This window comes from Oncorhynchus kisutch, linkage group LG29 (genome assembly GCF_002021735.2).
Source record: "Oncorhynchus kisutch isolate 150728-3 linkage group LG29, Okis_V2, whole genome shotgun sequence".
In the NCBI taxonomy this organism is placed as follows: domain Eukaryota; kingdom Metazoa; phylum Chordata; class Actinopteri; order Salmoniformes; family Salmonidae; genus Oncorhynchus; species Oncorhynchus kisutch.
Window position 1 is genome coordinate 36,384,401 of NC_034202.2, and position 17,786 is coordinate 36,402,186.

A 17,786-nucleotide genomic window follows, 5' to 3' on the forward strand; every position below is an offset into this window, starting at 1 on the left:
ATATGGGACCAAATACATAACTTTATACTGCTTAAATACACATGTGAATTTGTCCCAATATTTTTTTTTCTCCCCTAAAATGGGGGGACTATGTACAAACAGTCTTTTTAAAGGGGAATGGAAACACTATGATATAGAACGCCGGCTAACTGTAAGTGTACTTCGCCATACTGGCATTGTTGCGTCACTGGCAGAAGAGAGCATTTTGGAACACCACAAAATGGCTGAATTTACAGAGTAGCTCCAAGTCTGAGAATGAGTTTATTACAGGGAATTAAATAATTGTTAGTTAGGGAGCCAATAAACCTACTGAAGCCGTTCATGTTTGATCGTTGCCCCAGATCAGAGTTCGTTCTCGTAGCAGTCAAAACACAGATATGCCGCATGAAACACCTCAGCTAGAGGGTAGGCATAGGTAAACACAAAATGGTGTGAGTGGGGATACTGCCAGGTAATGGCTAGAGTATGAGTGAGTGAGTGTGTGTGTTGGAGAGAGATGGTAGCGACCCAGTGGATGGTGGCTGTATTACATCCAGTCAGAGGTTCCTGTCAGTCTGTCTTGCGATGTATTTATTGTGTTACTAATCCTTATGAAGGATTTCCTGGCAGAAGAGGTTACACAACCAGTCAGCAGACGATATGCCAGTTAAATAATTGGTGAAAATTGTATTGTTTGGACTAGTAACCGAAAGGTTGCTAGATTGAATCACCGAGCTGACGATGTACAAATCTGTCGTTCTGTCCCTGAACAAGGCAGTTAACCCACTGTTCCTAGGCCCTAGGAATGTATTTATAATGAGCACGCCCCATTATTGTTTAAAATGAGATTTCATTAATCATGATGCTGTCTGCGATTCCAACTTCGTAAATGTGTTACCAAAGTGCCATATATATATATATATATATATATAATTTGTGAGTGGCTAGTTGAAGTCACTACTCTAGCGACAGGGACATGGGATTAGTGCGCACCGAAAGTAGTTAACTTCGAAGCAAGTTTATCTGGTTACACTTGAACCTGTTGTAATAGTAGTTTCGGTATCAGACACATTTTTCTTATGATTTTCTTTGCAAAGCATACAGGCTGACAGTTTATCGCTAGTTCATCCTATCGGCACAAGGGATAATTGGACGAGGTGTACGGCGTCTCATCCCTGCGTGTGCCGTTTCTTCCATAAGGCGCGGGATAGCCAGAAGCAAAGGCACTGAATAAAAGTAATTGAGTAAATCTAGCCTAGCCTAAGACATACAACCCAGGCATTTGATCTATGTAAAAAATGGTGTTCGTTAGCTTGTCCACTATTACAACAGGTTCAAGTGTAACCAGATAAACTTGTTTCGAAGTTAACTACTTTCGGTGCGCACTAATCCCATGTCCCTGTCGCTAGAGTAGTGACTTCAACTAGCTTTGGCTGCCATCTATTGGAAAGGAATGGTACACACACGGGCAACTAGTTGGCAGAGTCAAAGTAGACTTTAATAATATGCCATTTAGCAGACACCTTTATCCAAGGAGAACTGGGTACATGGTAGTGGAAACAGATCACAATTTTGCAAACAGGATTACAATTTTGATATCATGGATGGTCAGTCCTTGCATCTATATCTCTGTCTCTGAATTTGAGAGTGGTTACATTTATCCAGGCCCATCCCTCAGCTTTTTACCGAAAGAGGAGCAGGGAGTCACCTTGTTATTGTTTCTATTGCTGATTGTCACTTTAAGTTAAGATGCAGATTAAATACACACATATGTTACAGATACTATAAGCATTTCCATCATTCAGAAAGTTGGTGAATACACAGCATCCAGGACAGCAATCAATCGTATTTTACAAAAGCCCTTTTTACATCACAATAATAACCACAGTGGTTATAGAGGATGCAACAGTTCAACACCTCAGGAGAAAATGTCAGTTGTGTTTTCATAGCTGAGCATTAATAGGTTAAGAGAGATTCGAAACACCAGGACCAGGACAGGGTAGCACATCTGTTAAAACACCAGGACCGGGACAGGGTAGCACATCTGTTAAAACACCAGGACCGGGACAGGGTAGCACATCTGTTAAAACAGCAGAACCGGGACAGGGTAGCACATCTGTTAAAACAGCAGAACCGGGACAGGGTAGCACATCTGTTAAAACACCAGGACCGGGACAGGGTAGCACATCTGTTAAAACACCAGGACCGGGACAGGGTAGCACATCTGTTAAAACACCAGGACCGGGACAGGGTAGCACATCCGCTGAAACACCAGGACCGGGACAGGGTAGCACATCCGTTGAAACAGCAGGACCGGGACAGGGTAGGACATCCGTTGAAACAGCAGGACCCGGACAGGGTAGGACATCCGTTTAAAAAAAATCCCCTTTATGGGAGGGTGAATCTTTGATTTCGCTGTTGAATGACCTGCTCCTTCTCCATTTTTGGGAACACCAGCCCGCTCCCCCAAAGGGATCAATAGTATATCTTGACCCGCACTGTGATGATTTTGAGCTCTCAGGTTCATACAGCGAGTTCTGGTCTTCACTGATCTCACTCTCCGTCAGCTCCATCTGTGGCATATAGGGGCAGGACTCTGTTGTACACTGATGGTCGTGAGCGCAATCTATCTGGGCCCTGAGTTCTTTAGTGATGGTGGACCTCTTCTCCACCGCAGCACAGGAACACTCTGGCACCTAGGGGTCCGTTTGGCATGCTGTACTAACTGTTCTTTCCTGGTGGTAGAACACGATTAAGGCATCAATTAGGCTATAGTTATATTCAATAATCACTGCATATACTTGAAGTAAACAATAGCCTTAGAAATAACATGTATTTGCATGTATCACCTGCCTCCTGCACAGTCTCCTCCAGGATGAAAACATTTTCCGAGATGGAGATGTCATCCTGAAAACAAACACACGTTTTCTTAAGACAACTGAACCCATAAATATCAGTTGTCATAAACAGGCTACCTGATGTATGCTTTGTACACACACACACAACAAATACAGGGTCATTTATTTTTCAGCAAACAGCTATGTCAACTTCAGTCTAACTAAACGAGGTGGAGTTAACAAAACATGACAAAAAAAAATCTGTAAACTAATGTTACCTAATAACAGGGGTACACGGATAAATTGTGTTGCAGTTTTAGTTGCAGTTAGCAATGTTATTTGCTGAGGGGTGTTACACAAAACACCTTCAGATGCAATTAGCTAGTTCCCTTCAACTAGAGTTGCAACAAAGCTGTCCAGTGTCTAACACTAGCCTAGTCCAACAACAGTCATGACTGGTTAGCGTTACTTCAGGCTCCATTGCATTGACTCGCATCGCCACCTCCATTCAGTCACTTTTGCTTGACTCCAAAGTCAGCGACGTTGATGGTCGGTCAGTAACCCCTACACCATGGGTGTCAAACTCTGTCCCGTGGGCCAAATTTGGCCCGCGGGGTAATTATATTTGGCCCGCGAGACAATACCAAATTACTACTAGAGCTGGCCCGCCGGTATTATACAGCGCATTCACCACTAATACTACGAATCCCATAATGCTCTGCTGTTTTCGCGCGCCAATCAGGACAGGACCCAGAAACGCTCTCTCCTCTGTGACAGTAGTCATAGCAACATAGACGCTACAACTGTCAGCGAGCTAACCCTTCCCAGAAATGGCGAAAAGAAAGGCAGAAAACAGGAGCTTTCTGGACAAGTGGGAGGCAGAATATCTGTTTACATATGTAAAAGACAAACCTGTTTGTCTTGTTTGTGGAGTCAACGTGGCTGTAAGTAAGGAGTACAACATTAGACGACACTATGAAATGAAACACCATGACAAATACAAGGACCTGGACATGACTCAAAGGAGCCAGAAAGTAGAGGAGATGAAAAGAAGTTTGGTTTCACAACAGAATATGTTTAAAAAAGCCACATTACAAAGCGAGGCTGCTGTAAAGGCTAGTTATATAGTGGCAGCAGAGATCGCAAAATCAGCCAGGCCCTTTAATGAGGGAGAGTTCATGAAAAAGTGCATGATGAAGGTTTGACCTCGTATGCCCAGAGAAAAAACAAGCATTTTCAAACGTGGGCCTGAGCAGGAACACAGTAGCTGATCGCACATGTGATCTTGCCACCAATCTGTATGACCAGCTGATGGAAAAGGGAAAAGATTTTGTTGCGTTCTCCCTCGCTGTGGATGAGAGCTGCGACGCATCTGATACTGCTCAGCTGTCAGTCTTCATCCGTGGAGTGGACTCAAATCTGTGTGTTACGGAGGAGCTATTAGGATTCAAATCAATGCATGGCACAACCACAGGAAAGGAAATCTTTGAGGAGGTTTCCAAATGTGTAACTGAAATAAAGCTGCCGTGGGATAAACTCGTTGGATTAACGACAGATGGTGCGCCAGCGATGTGCGGTAAAAAGAGTGGACTGGTGGGCATGGTTCGGGAGAAGATGCGGGAAGAGAACTGTGCAGGTGAGCTAACTGTTTACCACTGCATCATACATCAGGAAGCACTGTGTGCCAAAGCCCTAAAGATGGAACATGTTATGACCACAGTAACACAGGTAGTTAACTTTATAAGAGCCAAAGGTCTAAATCACCGCCAGTTTAAATCTTTTCTGGAGGAGTGTGGTTCGGAATACGCAGACGTGCCGTATCACACAGAGGTGAGATGGCTAAGCAGAGGAAAAGTACTGAACAGATGTTTCGAGCTGCGTGAGGAAATATGTCAATTCCTGGAAACCAAAGGGAAGGATACAGCAGAGCTCCGGGAGCAAAAGTTCCTGTGTGAGCTGGCCTTTCTCTGTGACATCTCGAGCCATCTCGATGCGCTGAACCTGCAGCTTCAGGGGCGGGGGCGCATCATCACAGACATGTACGCTGCAGTGAGGGCCTTCAAAACTAAACTGTGCCTGTGGGAGAATCAGATGCTGCAAGGAAGCCCTTGCCATTTTCCCTGCTGCCAATCCATAAAAGCGCAGATCTCTACCGCCGTGATCCCATGCGCACAGTTTGCTGAAAAACTCAGTGTTCTCGCCGCTGAGTTTAGCCGGCGATTTGCCGACTTTGATGCCCAGAAATGCAAGTTTGAACTGCTTAGTAATCCCTTCGCAGTTGATGTGGAAAATGCACCAACCAACATCCAAATGGAGCTGATTGAACTCCAGTGCAACGACACGCTGAAGTCAAAGTATGATGCTGTGGGCGCCGCACAGTTTCCACGGTTCATCCCTGACACAATGCCTCAGCTCCGCACCCAAGCTGCTCAGATGCTCTCCATGTTCGGCAGCACTTATCTATGCGAGCAACTTTTCTCCTCGATGAAGATGACCAAAACAACTCACAGGAGACGTCTGACTGATGAACATCTTCGCTCGATACTGAGGATTTCTTCAGCTCAGAGCTTGAGCCCAGACATTGATGAACTAGCATCCAAGAAGAGATGCCAGGTATCTGGCTTGGGCACATCAGATAAGACCAGTGTGCAATAATTAATGTTTTCTTTATGCACTTTTTCTTGCTACAAGGCATGGGCTTGAATGGTTGATTGATTTATTATCATTTTATTTGTAAAATTATTAGCCAGTGGAAAAAGTTTATTTTGGTATTTAAATCAGAAGGCTGCAAATAGAAAAGAGGCATACAATTTTTATTTAAATTGTATTTATTTAATCAATGAATGCCATTGTGTTTTTTCATTTGAAATTCGATTTTGCATGTCTCCACTATTAAATTATATATTGTATGGTAATAAGCGATGCTTGTTCCATATTCAATGTTAAAGCAAAACTTGTTTGGGTCCATATTAAAAGGTTAATTTGTTCAATGTTGGCCCGTGACTTTGTTCAGGTTTTACATTTTGGCCCACTGGGTATTTGAGTTTGACACCCCTGCCCTACACCATAACCCTCAATGTCAAGGGTGGGTAATTGTAATTACCCTCCGTTCAAAGATGAACGGAGCAAAGTACAGAGGGATCCTTAATGGAATCCTGATCCAGAGCGCTCCGGACCTCAGACTGGTTTGAAGGTTCACCTTCCAACAGAACAACGACCCTAAGCACACAGCCAAGACCAAGCAGGAGTGGCTTCAGGACAAGTCTCTGAATGTCCTTGAGTGGCCCAGCCAGAGCCTGGATTTGAACCCAATCGAACATCTCTGGATAGATCTGAAAATAGCTGTGCAGCAACGCTCTCCATCCAACCTGACAGAGCTTGAGAGGATCTGCAGAGACGAATGGGAGAAATCCACAACCCTCGTGTTGCAAGTGCCATGCTCTACTAACTGAACTCTCTCTGTCTCTCTCTGCTGTCTGTCTTTCAGTGAGTATGTGGAGGGGTTAACATGGCGCCAGGTGAATCACCAGGTTGTGCTGAATCACAGGTGAGTGAGTACGTGTGGATACTGACTGTACACACCTGTTGAACCTGTACCGTACTGCACTGTGCTCTTTATACTATTAATAACTTTTCATTACTTCATCAACCAACCATAGCCTGGTCTGTGATCTGTTTGTGCAATCGTGCCACTCCTTTTCATCCCAAACATGACAAGAAGTGGCATGATGGCACAAACAGACTGGTACCCCAAACAAGTCTTAGCCTTCAACATTTGTATTATTATATCAGTGCCAGTCTGTTTCTGCAAAAAGTAAACCTGCTCTCTGTGTTTTTCAGATTACAGAGCAATCAAGCCAAGCTTATGGAACCAGTGTAAGTGGCAGCATGTGCAGAATACAGCATTACAATGGAGCTGTATTCTATTGTTTGAATTCTATATTATATTATATTATAAACTGGGTGCTTCGAGCCCTGAATGTGCAAACTGACTATAACCAGAATAGAAAGAGGAGTGGGAGGCCCCAGTCCACAACTGAGCGAGAGAACAAGTACATTAGTGTCTAGTTTGAGAAACCGACACCTCACAAGTCCTCAACTGACAGCTTCATTAAATAGAAGGCCAGTTTTATTGCTTCTTGAATTACCACAACAGTTTTCAGCTGTGCTAACATAATTGCAAAAGGGTTTTCTAATGATCAATTAGCCTTTTAAAATGATAAACTTGGATTAGCTAACACAACATGTGGAACTCTGGAGTGATGGTTGCTAATAATGGGCCTCTGTACGCCTATGTAGATATTCCATTAAAAATCAGCCGTTTCCAGCTACAATAGTCATTGACAACATTAACAATGTCTACACTGTATTTCTGGTCATTTTCATGTTTTAATGGACAAAAAATGTGCTTTTCTTTCCAAAAACAATGATATTTCTGAGAGACCCCAAATTTTTGAACGGCAGTGTACATATTCTCATTCACCCCTTTTAGATTGGTGTGTATTAGGTAGTTGTTGGGGAATTGTTAGATTACTTGTTAGATATTGCTGCACTGTCGGAACTAGAAGCAGAAGCAATTTGCTACACTCACATTAACATCTGCTAACCATGTATATGTGACCAATAACATTTGATTTCATAGGAGTAAAAAAGTTGCTCATATCAATCAATACATAATTCATGGCTGACTCAGGGCCAACTTCCCATCATTAAGATAGCAAAGCAGCCCCAAACTATATTGCCACAACCTTCATGCTTTACGATTGGTATGAGTTTCTTCTGTTCAAAGGCAGTGTTTCATTTTCGTCAAACATGGCGTCTGGCATTGCGACCAAACACCACCTTTGTCTCATCTGTCCAGATTGTTCCAGTTGTTTTGGTCTTTACCCAGCTGTTGTCTGGCAAACGTCAGTTGTGTCTTGATATTCTTTTTGAAGAGAAGAGGCTTCTTCCTTTCTGACCTTTCATGTAGGCCAAGTTTGTGCAGTCTCTTTCTGACAGTTGACTCGACATTGATTGTGGCAAGAGATGTCTATAGATCACTTAATGCTACCCTGGGGTTCTTGGAGACTACGGTGAGCATCTTTCGGTCAGCTCTGGGGCTGAATTTGGTAGGATGACCTGTCCTAGGTAGATTGCGTGTGGTCTGGAATTTTCTCAATTTATAGATGATCCGTCAGACTGTGGAATGATGTACTTTGAATAGCTTGGAATATGTAAAAAAATAAAAAAACACTTTCCTGGGGTGTAGTTACTTTATCACATGACTGTATATATAGTGCATTCAGAAAGTATTCAGACCCCTTCACTTTTTTCATCTCTCCAGTAATGTTTGATCGGGTTCAAGTCCGGGCTCTGGCTGGGCCACTCAAGGACATTTAGAGACTCCTCTCAAAGCCACTCCTGCATTATCTTGCCTATGGGGGTGGCAGGTAGCCTAGTGGTTAGAGTGTTGGGCCAGTAACCGAAAGGTTGCTAGATCGAATCCCAGAGCAGACAAGGTAAAAACCTGTCATTCTGACCCTGTTCCAGGCACTGTTCCCAGGCTGTCATTGTAAATAGGAATTTGTTCTTAACTGACAGTCTCTTTCTGACAGGTAAAATAAAGGTAAATGTCATCATTTTCATAAATGATCATGTCATTTCATGGATTCAATGCTAAACATAAGAACACAGTGGTAGACATTTTGAATGCTACTGCTGCCATTTCAACATTTTCAAAACTATATAATTATAACTATTTAAATGTGTGTAAATAAGCATATAAACCCACCATCAATAATTGTCACTCTTAAACTGGGAAGCTAGACACCAAACCAATTTTCACATGTTCAGGCTATAATTTCTTATCAATCAATCAATGTTTTCATTAACCTACTTTTTCAACTATCATTTCTACTGCAGTCACTACCACTACTATAACTTATTGCAAATCCATAAATACTTTAAAACAAGGTAGTAACCACACAGTTTCTTCAGGAAATGTAATATTCTAGTTATTATCACTGTTATTGTTGTTATTATTATTCAGGAGGACTGACGTGCTGACTGTAACCCCATGGCTGGCTCCTATAGTCTGGGAGGGGACCTTCGACCCCCTGGTCATAGACGAGGCCTTCAGGTCCCACAACCTCACCATTGCTACCACTGTGTTTGCTGTAGGGAAGTAAGTCACAGATTCCATGTGTAGAAACCTGTTGCCAAGGCAATGTTTACATCACTTCCTTTGTGTGTATGTATCACCTACAAGAAATGTCAAGACTGCTGCCACTAACACAAGCATGCACCCATCCACATGCATTCACCATGCACCTCTCCACATGCATTCACCTCATGTGTTAATATCTTTGGTTGATGTTATCTACATCATAACCTCATTTATGTTGCCTGTCTGCATTTTTCAAACCGTTCGCAAGTGGGGATTATGATTGTGTCTCAACTGGCATCTTATTCCTTATGCAGTGCACTACTTTTGACCCGAGTCCTATATAGAGAATAGGTTCATGTTTGGGACACACACTATAACCCTACATGGACTTCATATTTCCGAATAAGGCCATCTCATGTCACAAGAATGCAGTCGGTCTCTAGCTGTGTTTTTTACATACACATTTCTCCCTGCAGGCACGCTTGCTTGTCCTACCTGAACGTTTCACATTATTAATTATTTACAACCTGAATGTTTCACCTTCTTGTTTTCTCCATGTCTAATTGTTTTTATCCATCGTTGAAGATATAGTAACTTTAGTTCTGTCATTTCACATAGATGTACAGTACCAGTCAAAAGTTAGGACAGACTTACTCATTCAAGGGTTTTTCTTTATTTGTACTGTTTTCTACATTGTAGAATAATAGTTTTGATGTCGTCACTATGAAATAACACATGTGGAATCATGTAGTAACAAAAAAAGGGTTAAACAAATCTAAATATATATTTAATATTTTACATTCTTCAAAGTAGCCACCCTTTGCCTTGATGATTGTTTCATGAGGAATACTTTTCCAACAGTCTTGAAGGAGTTCCCACATATGCTGAGCACTTGTTGGCTGCTTTTCCTTCACTCTGCGGTCCAACTCATCCCGAACCATCTGATTTGGGTTGAGGTTGGGTGATTGTGGAGGCCAGGTCATCTGATGCAGCACTCCATCACTCTCCTTCTCAATCAAATTGCCCTTAAACAGCCTGGAAGTGTGTTGGGTCATTGTCCTGTTGAAAAACAAATGACAGTCCCAGTAAGTGCTAACCAGATGGGATGGCGTATCGTTGCGGAATGCTGTGGTAGCCATGCTGGTTAAGTGTGCCTTGCATTCTAAATAAATCCCTGATAGTGTCACCAACAAGCACCCCCACACCATCACTCCTCCTCCTCCATGCTTCACATTGGGAACCACACATGCAGAGATCATTCGTTCACCTACTCTGCATCTCACGAAGACACGGCGGTTGGAACCTAAAGCCTAAAGTTTGGACTCATCAGATCAAAGGGCAGATTTCCACTGGTCTAACGTCCATTGCTCGTGTTTCTTGGCCCAAGCAAGTCTCTTCTTTTTATTAATGGTGTTTTTTAGTAGTGGTTTCCTTGCAGCAATTCGACCATGAAGGCCTGATTCACGCAGTCTCCTCTGAACAGTTGATGTTGAGATGTGTCTGTTTCTTGAACTCTGTGAAGCATTTATTTTGGCTGCAATTTCTGAGGCTGGTAAACCCTAATGAACTTATCCTCTGCAGCAGAGAACTCTGGGTCTTCCTTTTCCTGTGGCGGTCCTCATGAGAGCCAGTTTCATCATAATGTTTTTTTTTTTTGTGACTGCACTTGACGAAACTTTCAAAGTTCTTGACATTTTACGGATTGACTGACCTTCATGTCTAAGGATCCGTCCCTTTTTTTTCAATTTTGACCAAAATACAAATCTAACTGCCTGTAGCTCAGGACCTGAAATAAGGATATGCATTTTGTTAATACCATTTGACAGGAAACACTTTGAAGTTTGTGGAAATGTGAAATGAATGTAGGCAAATATAACACATTTAGATATGGTACAAAAAAAACACAAAAAAAACTGTTTTCTTTGTATTATCTTTTACCAACTTTGAAATGCAAGAGAAAGGCCATAATGTATTATTCCAGCCCAGGCGCAATTTAGTTTTGGGCCACTAGATGGCAGCAGTGTATGTGCAAAGTTTTAGACTGATCAAATGAACCATTGGATTTGGATTTCTGTTCACATTGTTGTATTAAGATTGCCCAAATGTGCATAATTGGTTTATTAATAACTTTTCAAGTTCATTACTGTGCACTTTCCTCAAACAATAGCATGGTATTCTTTCAGTGTAATAGCTACTGTATATTGGACAGTGCAGTTAGATTAACAAGAATTTTAGCTTTCTGCCAAAATCAGATAGTGGGGCAAAAAAGTATTTAGTCAGCCACCAATTGTGCAAGTTCTCCCACTTAAAAGGATGAGAGAGGCCTGTAATTTTCATCATAGGTACACTTCAACTATGACAGACAAAATGAGAAAAAAAATCCAGAAAATCACATTGTAGGATTTTTTTATGAATTCATTTGCAAATTATGGTGGAAAATAAGTATTTGGTCACCTACAAACAAGCAAGATTTACGGCTCTCACAGACCTGTAACTTCTTCTTTAAGAGGCTCCTCTGTCCTCCACTCGTTACCTGTTTGATCTTATCAGTATAAAAGACACCTGTCCACAACCTCAAATAGTCACACTCCAAACTCCACTATGGCCAAGACCAAAGAGCTGTCAAAGGACACCAGAAACAAAATTGTAGTCCTGCACCAGGCTGGGAAGACTGAATCTGCAATAGGTAAGCAGCTTGGTTTGAAGAAATCAACTGTGGGAGCAATTATTAGGAAATGGAAGACATACAAGACCACTGATAATCTCCCTCGATCTGGGGCTCCACGCAAGATCTCACCCCGTGGGGTCAAAATGATCACAAGAACGGTGAGCAAAAATCCCAGAACCACACAGGGGGACCTAGTGAATGACCTGAAGAGAGCTGGGACCAAAGTAACAAAGCCTACCATCAGTAACACACTATGCCGCCAGGGACTAAAATCCTGCAGTGCCAGACGTGTCCCCCTGCTTAAGCCAGTACATGTCCAGGCCCGTCTGAAGTTTGCTAGAGAGCATTTGGATGATCCAGAAGAAGATTGGGAGAATGTCATATGGTCAGATGAAACCAAAATATAATTTTTGGTAAAAACTCAACTCGTTGTGTTTGGAGGACAAAGAATGCTGAGTTGCATCCAAAGAACACCATACCTACTGTGAAGCATGGGGGTTGAAACCTCATGCTTTGGGGCTGTTATTCTGCAAAGGGACCAGGACGACTGATCCGTGTAAAGGAAAGAATGAATGGGGCCATGTATCGTGAGATTTTGAGTGAAAACCTCCTTCCATCAGCAAGGGCATTGAAGATGAAACGTGGCTGGGTCTTTCAGCATGACAATGATCCCAAACACACTGCCCGGGCAATGGAGTGGCTTCGTAAGAAGCATTTCAATGTCCTGGAGTGGCCTAGCCAGTCTCCAGATCTCAACCCCATAGAAAATCTTTGGAGGGAGTTGAAAGTCCGTGTTGCCCAGCAACAGCCCCAAAACATCACTGCTCTAGAGGAGATCTGCATGGAGGAATGGGCCAAAATACCAGCAACAGTGTGTGAAAACCTTGTGAAGACTTACAGAAAACGTTTGACCTCTGTCATTGCCAACAAAGGGTATATAACAAAGTATTGAGATAAACGTTTGTTATTGACCAAATACTTTTTTTCCACCATAATTTGAAAATAAATTAATTAAAAATCCTACAATGTGATTTTCTGAATTTTTGTTCCTCATGTCATAGTTGAAGTGTACCTATGATGAAAATTACAGGCCTCATCTTTTTAATTGGGAGAACTTGCACAATTGGTGGCTGACTAAATACTTTTTTTCCCCACTATGTCTATGTCCTGGGAATGTTTTTGGTTACTACAAGATTCCATATGTGTTATTTTATAGATTTGATGTCTTCACACTTACTCTACAATGTAGAAAATAGTACAAATAAAGAGTAGGTGTGTCCAAACATTTGACTGGTACTGTATATGTTTTTCATCTCTATTCTTCCTTACAGATACACTCGTTTTCTCTGTGACTTCTTAGAGTCAGCTGAGAAGCACTTCATGGTGAGAATCCAGAACTATCTATCAAATGGATTGACTGGTATAATATAAAGAAGGTCCAGGGATAACAATAATGTGATTGTGTATACAGTGGGGAGAACAAGTAGTTGATACACTGCCGATTTTGCAGGTGTTCCTACTTACAAAGCATGTAGAGGTCTGTAATTTTTAGTACACTTCAACCGTGAGAGATGGAATCTAAAACAAAAATCCAGAAAATCACATTGTATTTTTTTGATTTTTAAGTAATTAATTAGCATTTTATTGCATTACATAAGTATTTGATCACCTACCAACCAGTAAGAATTCCGGCTCTTACAGACCTGTTTGTTTTTCTTTAAGAAGCCCTCCTGTTCTCCACTCATTACCTGTATTAACTGCACCTGTTTGAACTCATTACCTGTATAAAAGACACCTGTCCACACACTCAATCAAACAGACTCCAACCTTTCCACAATGGCCAAGACCAGAGAGCTGTGTAAGGACATCAGGGATAAAATTGTAGATCTGCACAAGGCTGGAATGGGCTACAGGACAATAGGCAAGCAGCTTGGTGAGAAGGCAACAACTGTTGGCGCAATTATTAGAAAATGGAAGAAGTTCAAGATGACGGTCAATCATCCTCGGTCTGGGGCTCCATGCAAGATCTCACCTCGTGGGGCATCAATGATCATGAGGAAGGTGAGGGATCAGACCAGAACTACATGGCAGGACCTGGTCAATGACCTGAAGGGAGCTGGGACCACAGTCTCAAAGAAAACCATTAGTAACACACTACGCCGTCATGGATTAAAATCCTGCAGCGCACGCAAGGTCCCCCTGCTCAAGCCAGCGCATGTCCAGGCCCAGGACAAAAATAGAGCTTTTTGGTCTAAACTCCACTCGCCGTGTTTGGATGAAGAAGGATGAGTACAACCCCAAGAACACCATCCCAACCGTGAAGCATGGAGGTGGAAACATCCATTCTTTGGGGATGCTTTTATAGAAAATCTTTGGAGGGAGCTGAAAGTCCATATTGCCCTGCGACAGCCCCAAAACCTGAAGGATCTGGAGGTCTAATGTTTTAGATTCCGTCTCTCACAGTTGAAGTGTACCTATGATCAAAATGACAGACCTCTACATGCTTTGTAAGTAGGAAAACCTACAAAATCGGCAGTGTATCAAATACTTGTTCTCCCCACTTTATTCCATTCAGCAACAATAGTCATTTACAACATTAACAATGTCCACAATGTATTTCTGATCAATTTGATGTTATTTTAAGACAACTTGCTTTTCTTTTAAAAACAAGGACATTTCTAAGTGACCACAAACTTTTGTGTGTGTGTGCGCGCAGATATAGATATATGAGTGATGATGTGGGATTAGATCTTCCTGCCCATGTGATGTTATTCATTGGTTCAGATTAGATTAAATGTTATTACATTAAATGTACTAAATTTAACTTGACACATTACAAATTCCATCCCTTTCAATTGAAGTGAAATGTGATTCCAGGTGGGGCTGGATGTGCACTACTACGTGTTCACCGACCTGCCCGGCGATGTGCCTAGCAACATGACTCTTGGTGTCGGCAGGCTGCTCAGCATCGTGAGCGTGCCGAAGTTCGACCGCTGGCAGGAGATATCCCTCCGCCGCATGGAGCTCATCCAGGTCACACTTTATTCATATTATTATGAGTTCTTTAGTTTATTATTAATAACTTGTAGTAGTAGTAGTAGTAGTAGTAGTAGTAGTAGTAGTAGTAGTAGTAGTAGTAGTAGTAGTAGTAGTAGTAGTAGTAGTAGTAGTAGTAACATCTGAGGACAATCAACTTTTATTGATTGATTTTGATTGCTTGAAGTTCTACTGAACATCCATCAACCATCTACTTGGAAGCAGACTGCCATTGAGGATCACATCCACAGGGAGGCGCACTACATCTTCTGCCTGGATGTAGACATGAGGTTCCATGGCCGTGTGGGATCCGAGGCGCTGGGGAGACTGGTGGCTGCCATCCACCCCTGGTAATACTTACTTATTTATTTACTTACTTAAAGGGCCGCCACCCAACCCTGGTAAAACTTACTTACTGGCCCTTTAAGTAAGTAGGTGGCTACACCTGGTAATACTTAAACACTTAATAGTTACTTAAATATATTACATATATTTAAAAAACAAATTTTTTCCCCCTGTAACGTAACAAAATGTGTAAAAAGGGAAGGGGTCTGAATAATTTCCGAATGCACTGTATATACAAACATATGTGGACAACCCTTCAGATCATTCTTGTAACTGTAAAACAAATATGATCATATTTAGTAACAGTACAAATTAGTCCCCATTTCATATAACTGACGACAGAGCATTTTCTACCCAGAGTCTTCTGAGCGACGCAGAAACACCATTTGTATGTCTGCAGACTCCTTACTACTTCAGCTTTCGTCCCTCTGTGACCACGAGAATTGTGGTTGTGTTTCAAATCTACTAAATCATTTCAGATTTTTTTTCATGTTGAGAGCTCTAAATCCAGCTGGGAATTCCACAACTAGATAGAACCACAATTGCTGAATTTGCTAGACTGTCACCTTTAATATACAGTCTCCTAGGCTGGGCTCATCACTCAGACGTAGTTTGAAATCGATTCTTTGTCTGGAAAAGGCGACACGGAGTGGCAACAAGATTTTCGATCTGTTGATGCTCTACAGATAGTTTGACCAACAAAAAAATGTTGCTAAGCAAGGGTTGAGGTTAGGGTAAGGTTTATGTTTAGGGTAAGGGCTAAGATCAGGGTTAGGGTTAGTAGATAGTTAGTTTAAATGTTACTGATAGTACATTTGTAGATGCTCTACAGACTACCCAAATAAAGTTTTACCGTGACCTCAGTAAGGGTATGTTCCTGGTTAAATAAAGTTTTACCGTGACCTCAGTAAGGGTATGTTCCTGGTTTAAATAAAGTTTTACCGTGACCTCAGTAAGGGTATGTTCCTGGTTAAATAAAGTTTTACCGTGACCTCAGTAAGGGTATGTTCCTGGTTAAATAAAGTTTTACCGTGACCTCAGTAAGGGTATGTTCCTGGTTAAATAAAGTTTTACCGTGACCTCAGTAAGGGTATGTTCCTGGTTAAATACAGTAACAATACAAAATGGTCTTGTATCTTGCAGGTTCTACATGTACCCCCGGAGCCAGTACCCCTACGAGCGGCGGGCCGTGTCCACAGCCTCTGTACCTCAGGACCAGGGAGACTTCTACTACCAGGCCAACATATTCGGAGGAGTGCTGGAGGATGTTCATAGGCTGACCAAGACGTGCAGGGAGAACCTGGAGGTAGGCACTCATGCACTCAGGCAGGTAAAACGCACACTCAACACATTCATACCTGACAGACAGTCATGCAGACAGAAGGGCATGCATTCCGAGACGTAAGCACAGACAGATGCACGCATGCAGGCAGGCATGCAGTCACTCACTCTCTCCCCCTATACCCCCCCCCCCCCTCTAGGTGGATAAGTCTGTGGGTGTGGAGGCTGTGTGGCAGGAGGAGAGTCACCTGAACTGGTACCTGGTGAAGAATAAGCCCACCAAGCTGCTGTCACCTGAATATGTGTGGGACGACGCTAGAGGACGGGCCACCAAGGAGATAAAACTCGTCCGCTTCTCCTCTGTCATCAAGAACAAGGCAGAGGTCAGGGAGAACCCATGAGATGCAGCCCATCCAGATATATATCTATAGCTTAAACAGACAGATATCTATAGCTTAAACAGACTGATATCTATAGCTTAAACAGACAGATATCTATAGCTTAAACAGACAGATATCTATAGCTTAAACAGACAGATATCTATAGCTTAAACAGACAGATATCTATAGCTTAAACGGACAGATATCTATAGCTTAACTTAAACGGACAGATATCTATAGCTTAACTTAAACGGACAGATATCTATAGCTTAACTTAAACGGACAGATATCGATAGCTTAACTTAAACGGACAGATATCTATAGCTTAACTTAAACGGACAGATATCTATAGCTTAACTTAAACGGACAGATATCTATAGCTTAACTTAAATGGACAGATATCGATAGCTTAATTTAAACGGACAGATATCGATAGCTTAATTTAAACGGACAGATATCGATAGCTTAACTTAAACGGACAGATATCTATAGCTTAACTTAAACGGACAGATATCGATAGCTTAACTTAAACGGACAGATATCGATCAGGAATGTTTTAATATGCTAATTACCCCACCCGAGGTGATGACATTGACGCTAGAGTTTTAAAGACTCGAGCTAACTATATTTAAGCTCTTGAGTCTTCCTCATCTCTGAGAACTGCCACAACAAAATAATTATGTTCAAGACAACTGAGCGTGTTGTTGGTACCCACCCTAACAGCGACATGTTAGCCTCCCCTGATCTGTGAACAGTTTTAACAATTATTATGATGTGAAGCCCTTTAATACTTGTATTGAAAAGCGCTATACAAATAAAGTTTATTATTATTAAGTTGACATTTTATACATGAAATTACATTTATTTCTCTGGCATCGTGGTTGTCGTCTGACATTGTCCAACCAGTAGCGGAGCTGCTTGAAAATGATGCATGGCCAACGGAATTCTGTCCTGATGTTAATGAGGTGAGTATGCGTGTCAATGGCTTTGTCTTGGGCTACTCAATGATGGACTTAGGAGAGCAGTCAACTGTTAGCTAGCTACTTTTCGTCACTGTGAACACCGACAACTCAAGGAGCGTTATTATTGTCTGTGAAATCATCTATCCTGTT

At 41.9% G+C, this 17,786-nt stretch overlaps 1 protein-coding gene across 5 annotated transcripts in view; it reads left to right on the forward strand.

Moving 5' to 3' along the window:
* Positions 1–17,520, forward strand: part of LOC109873917 (globoside alpha-1,3-N-acetylgalactosaminyltransferase 1-like) — a 44,632-nt gene extending 27,112 nt beyond the window's left edge. For all 5 annotated transcript variants that reach the window (XM_031809214.1, XM_031809212.1, XM_031809215.1 and 2 more), the window contains 8 exons: positions 6,304–6,363; positions 6,657–6,692; positions 8,848–8,982; positions 12,964–13,015; positions 14,510–14,665; positions 14,894–15,018; positions 16,157–16,319; positions 16,495–17,520. In XM_031809214.1, coding sequence (XP_031665074.1) covers positions 6,682–6,692; positions 8,848–8,982; positions 12,964–13,015; positions 14,510–14,665; positions 14,894–15,018; positions 16,157–16,319; positions 16,495–16,695 — 843 coding nt within the window. In that variant the 5' untranslated portion in view covers positions 6,304–6,363; positions 6,657–6,681 and the 3' untranslated portion in view covers positions 16,696–17,520. The remainder of the gene's footprint in view (positions 1–6,303; positions 6,364–6,656; positions 6,693–8,847; positions 8,983–12,963; positions 13,016–14,509; positions 14,666–14,893; positions 15,019–16,156; positions 16,320–16,494) is intronic.
* The last annotated feature ends 266 nt before the right edge of the window (positions 17,521–17,786 follow it).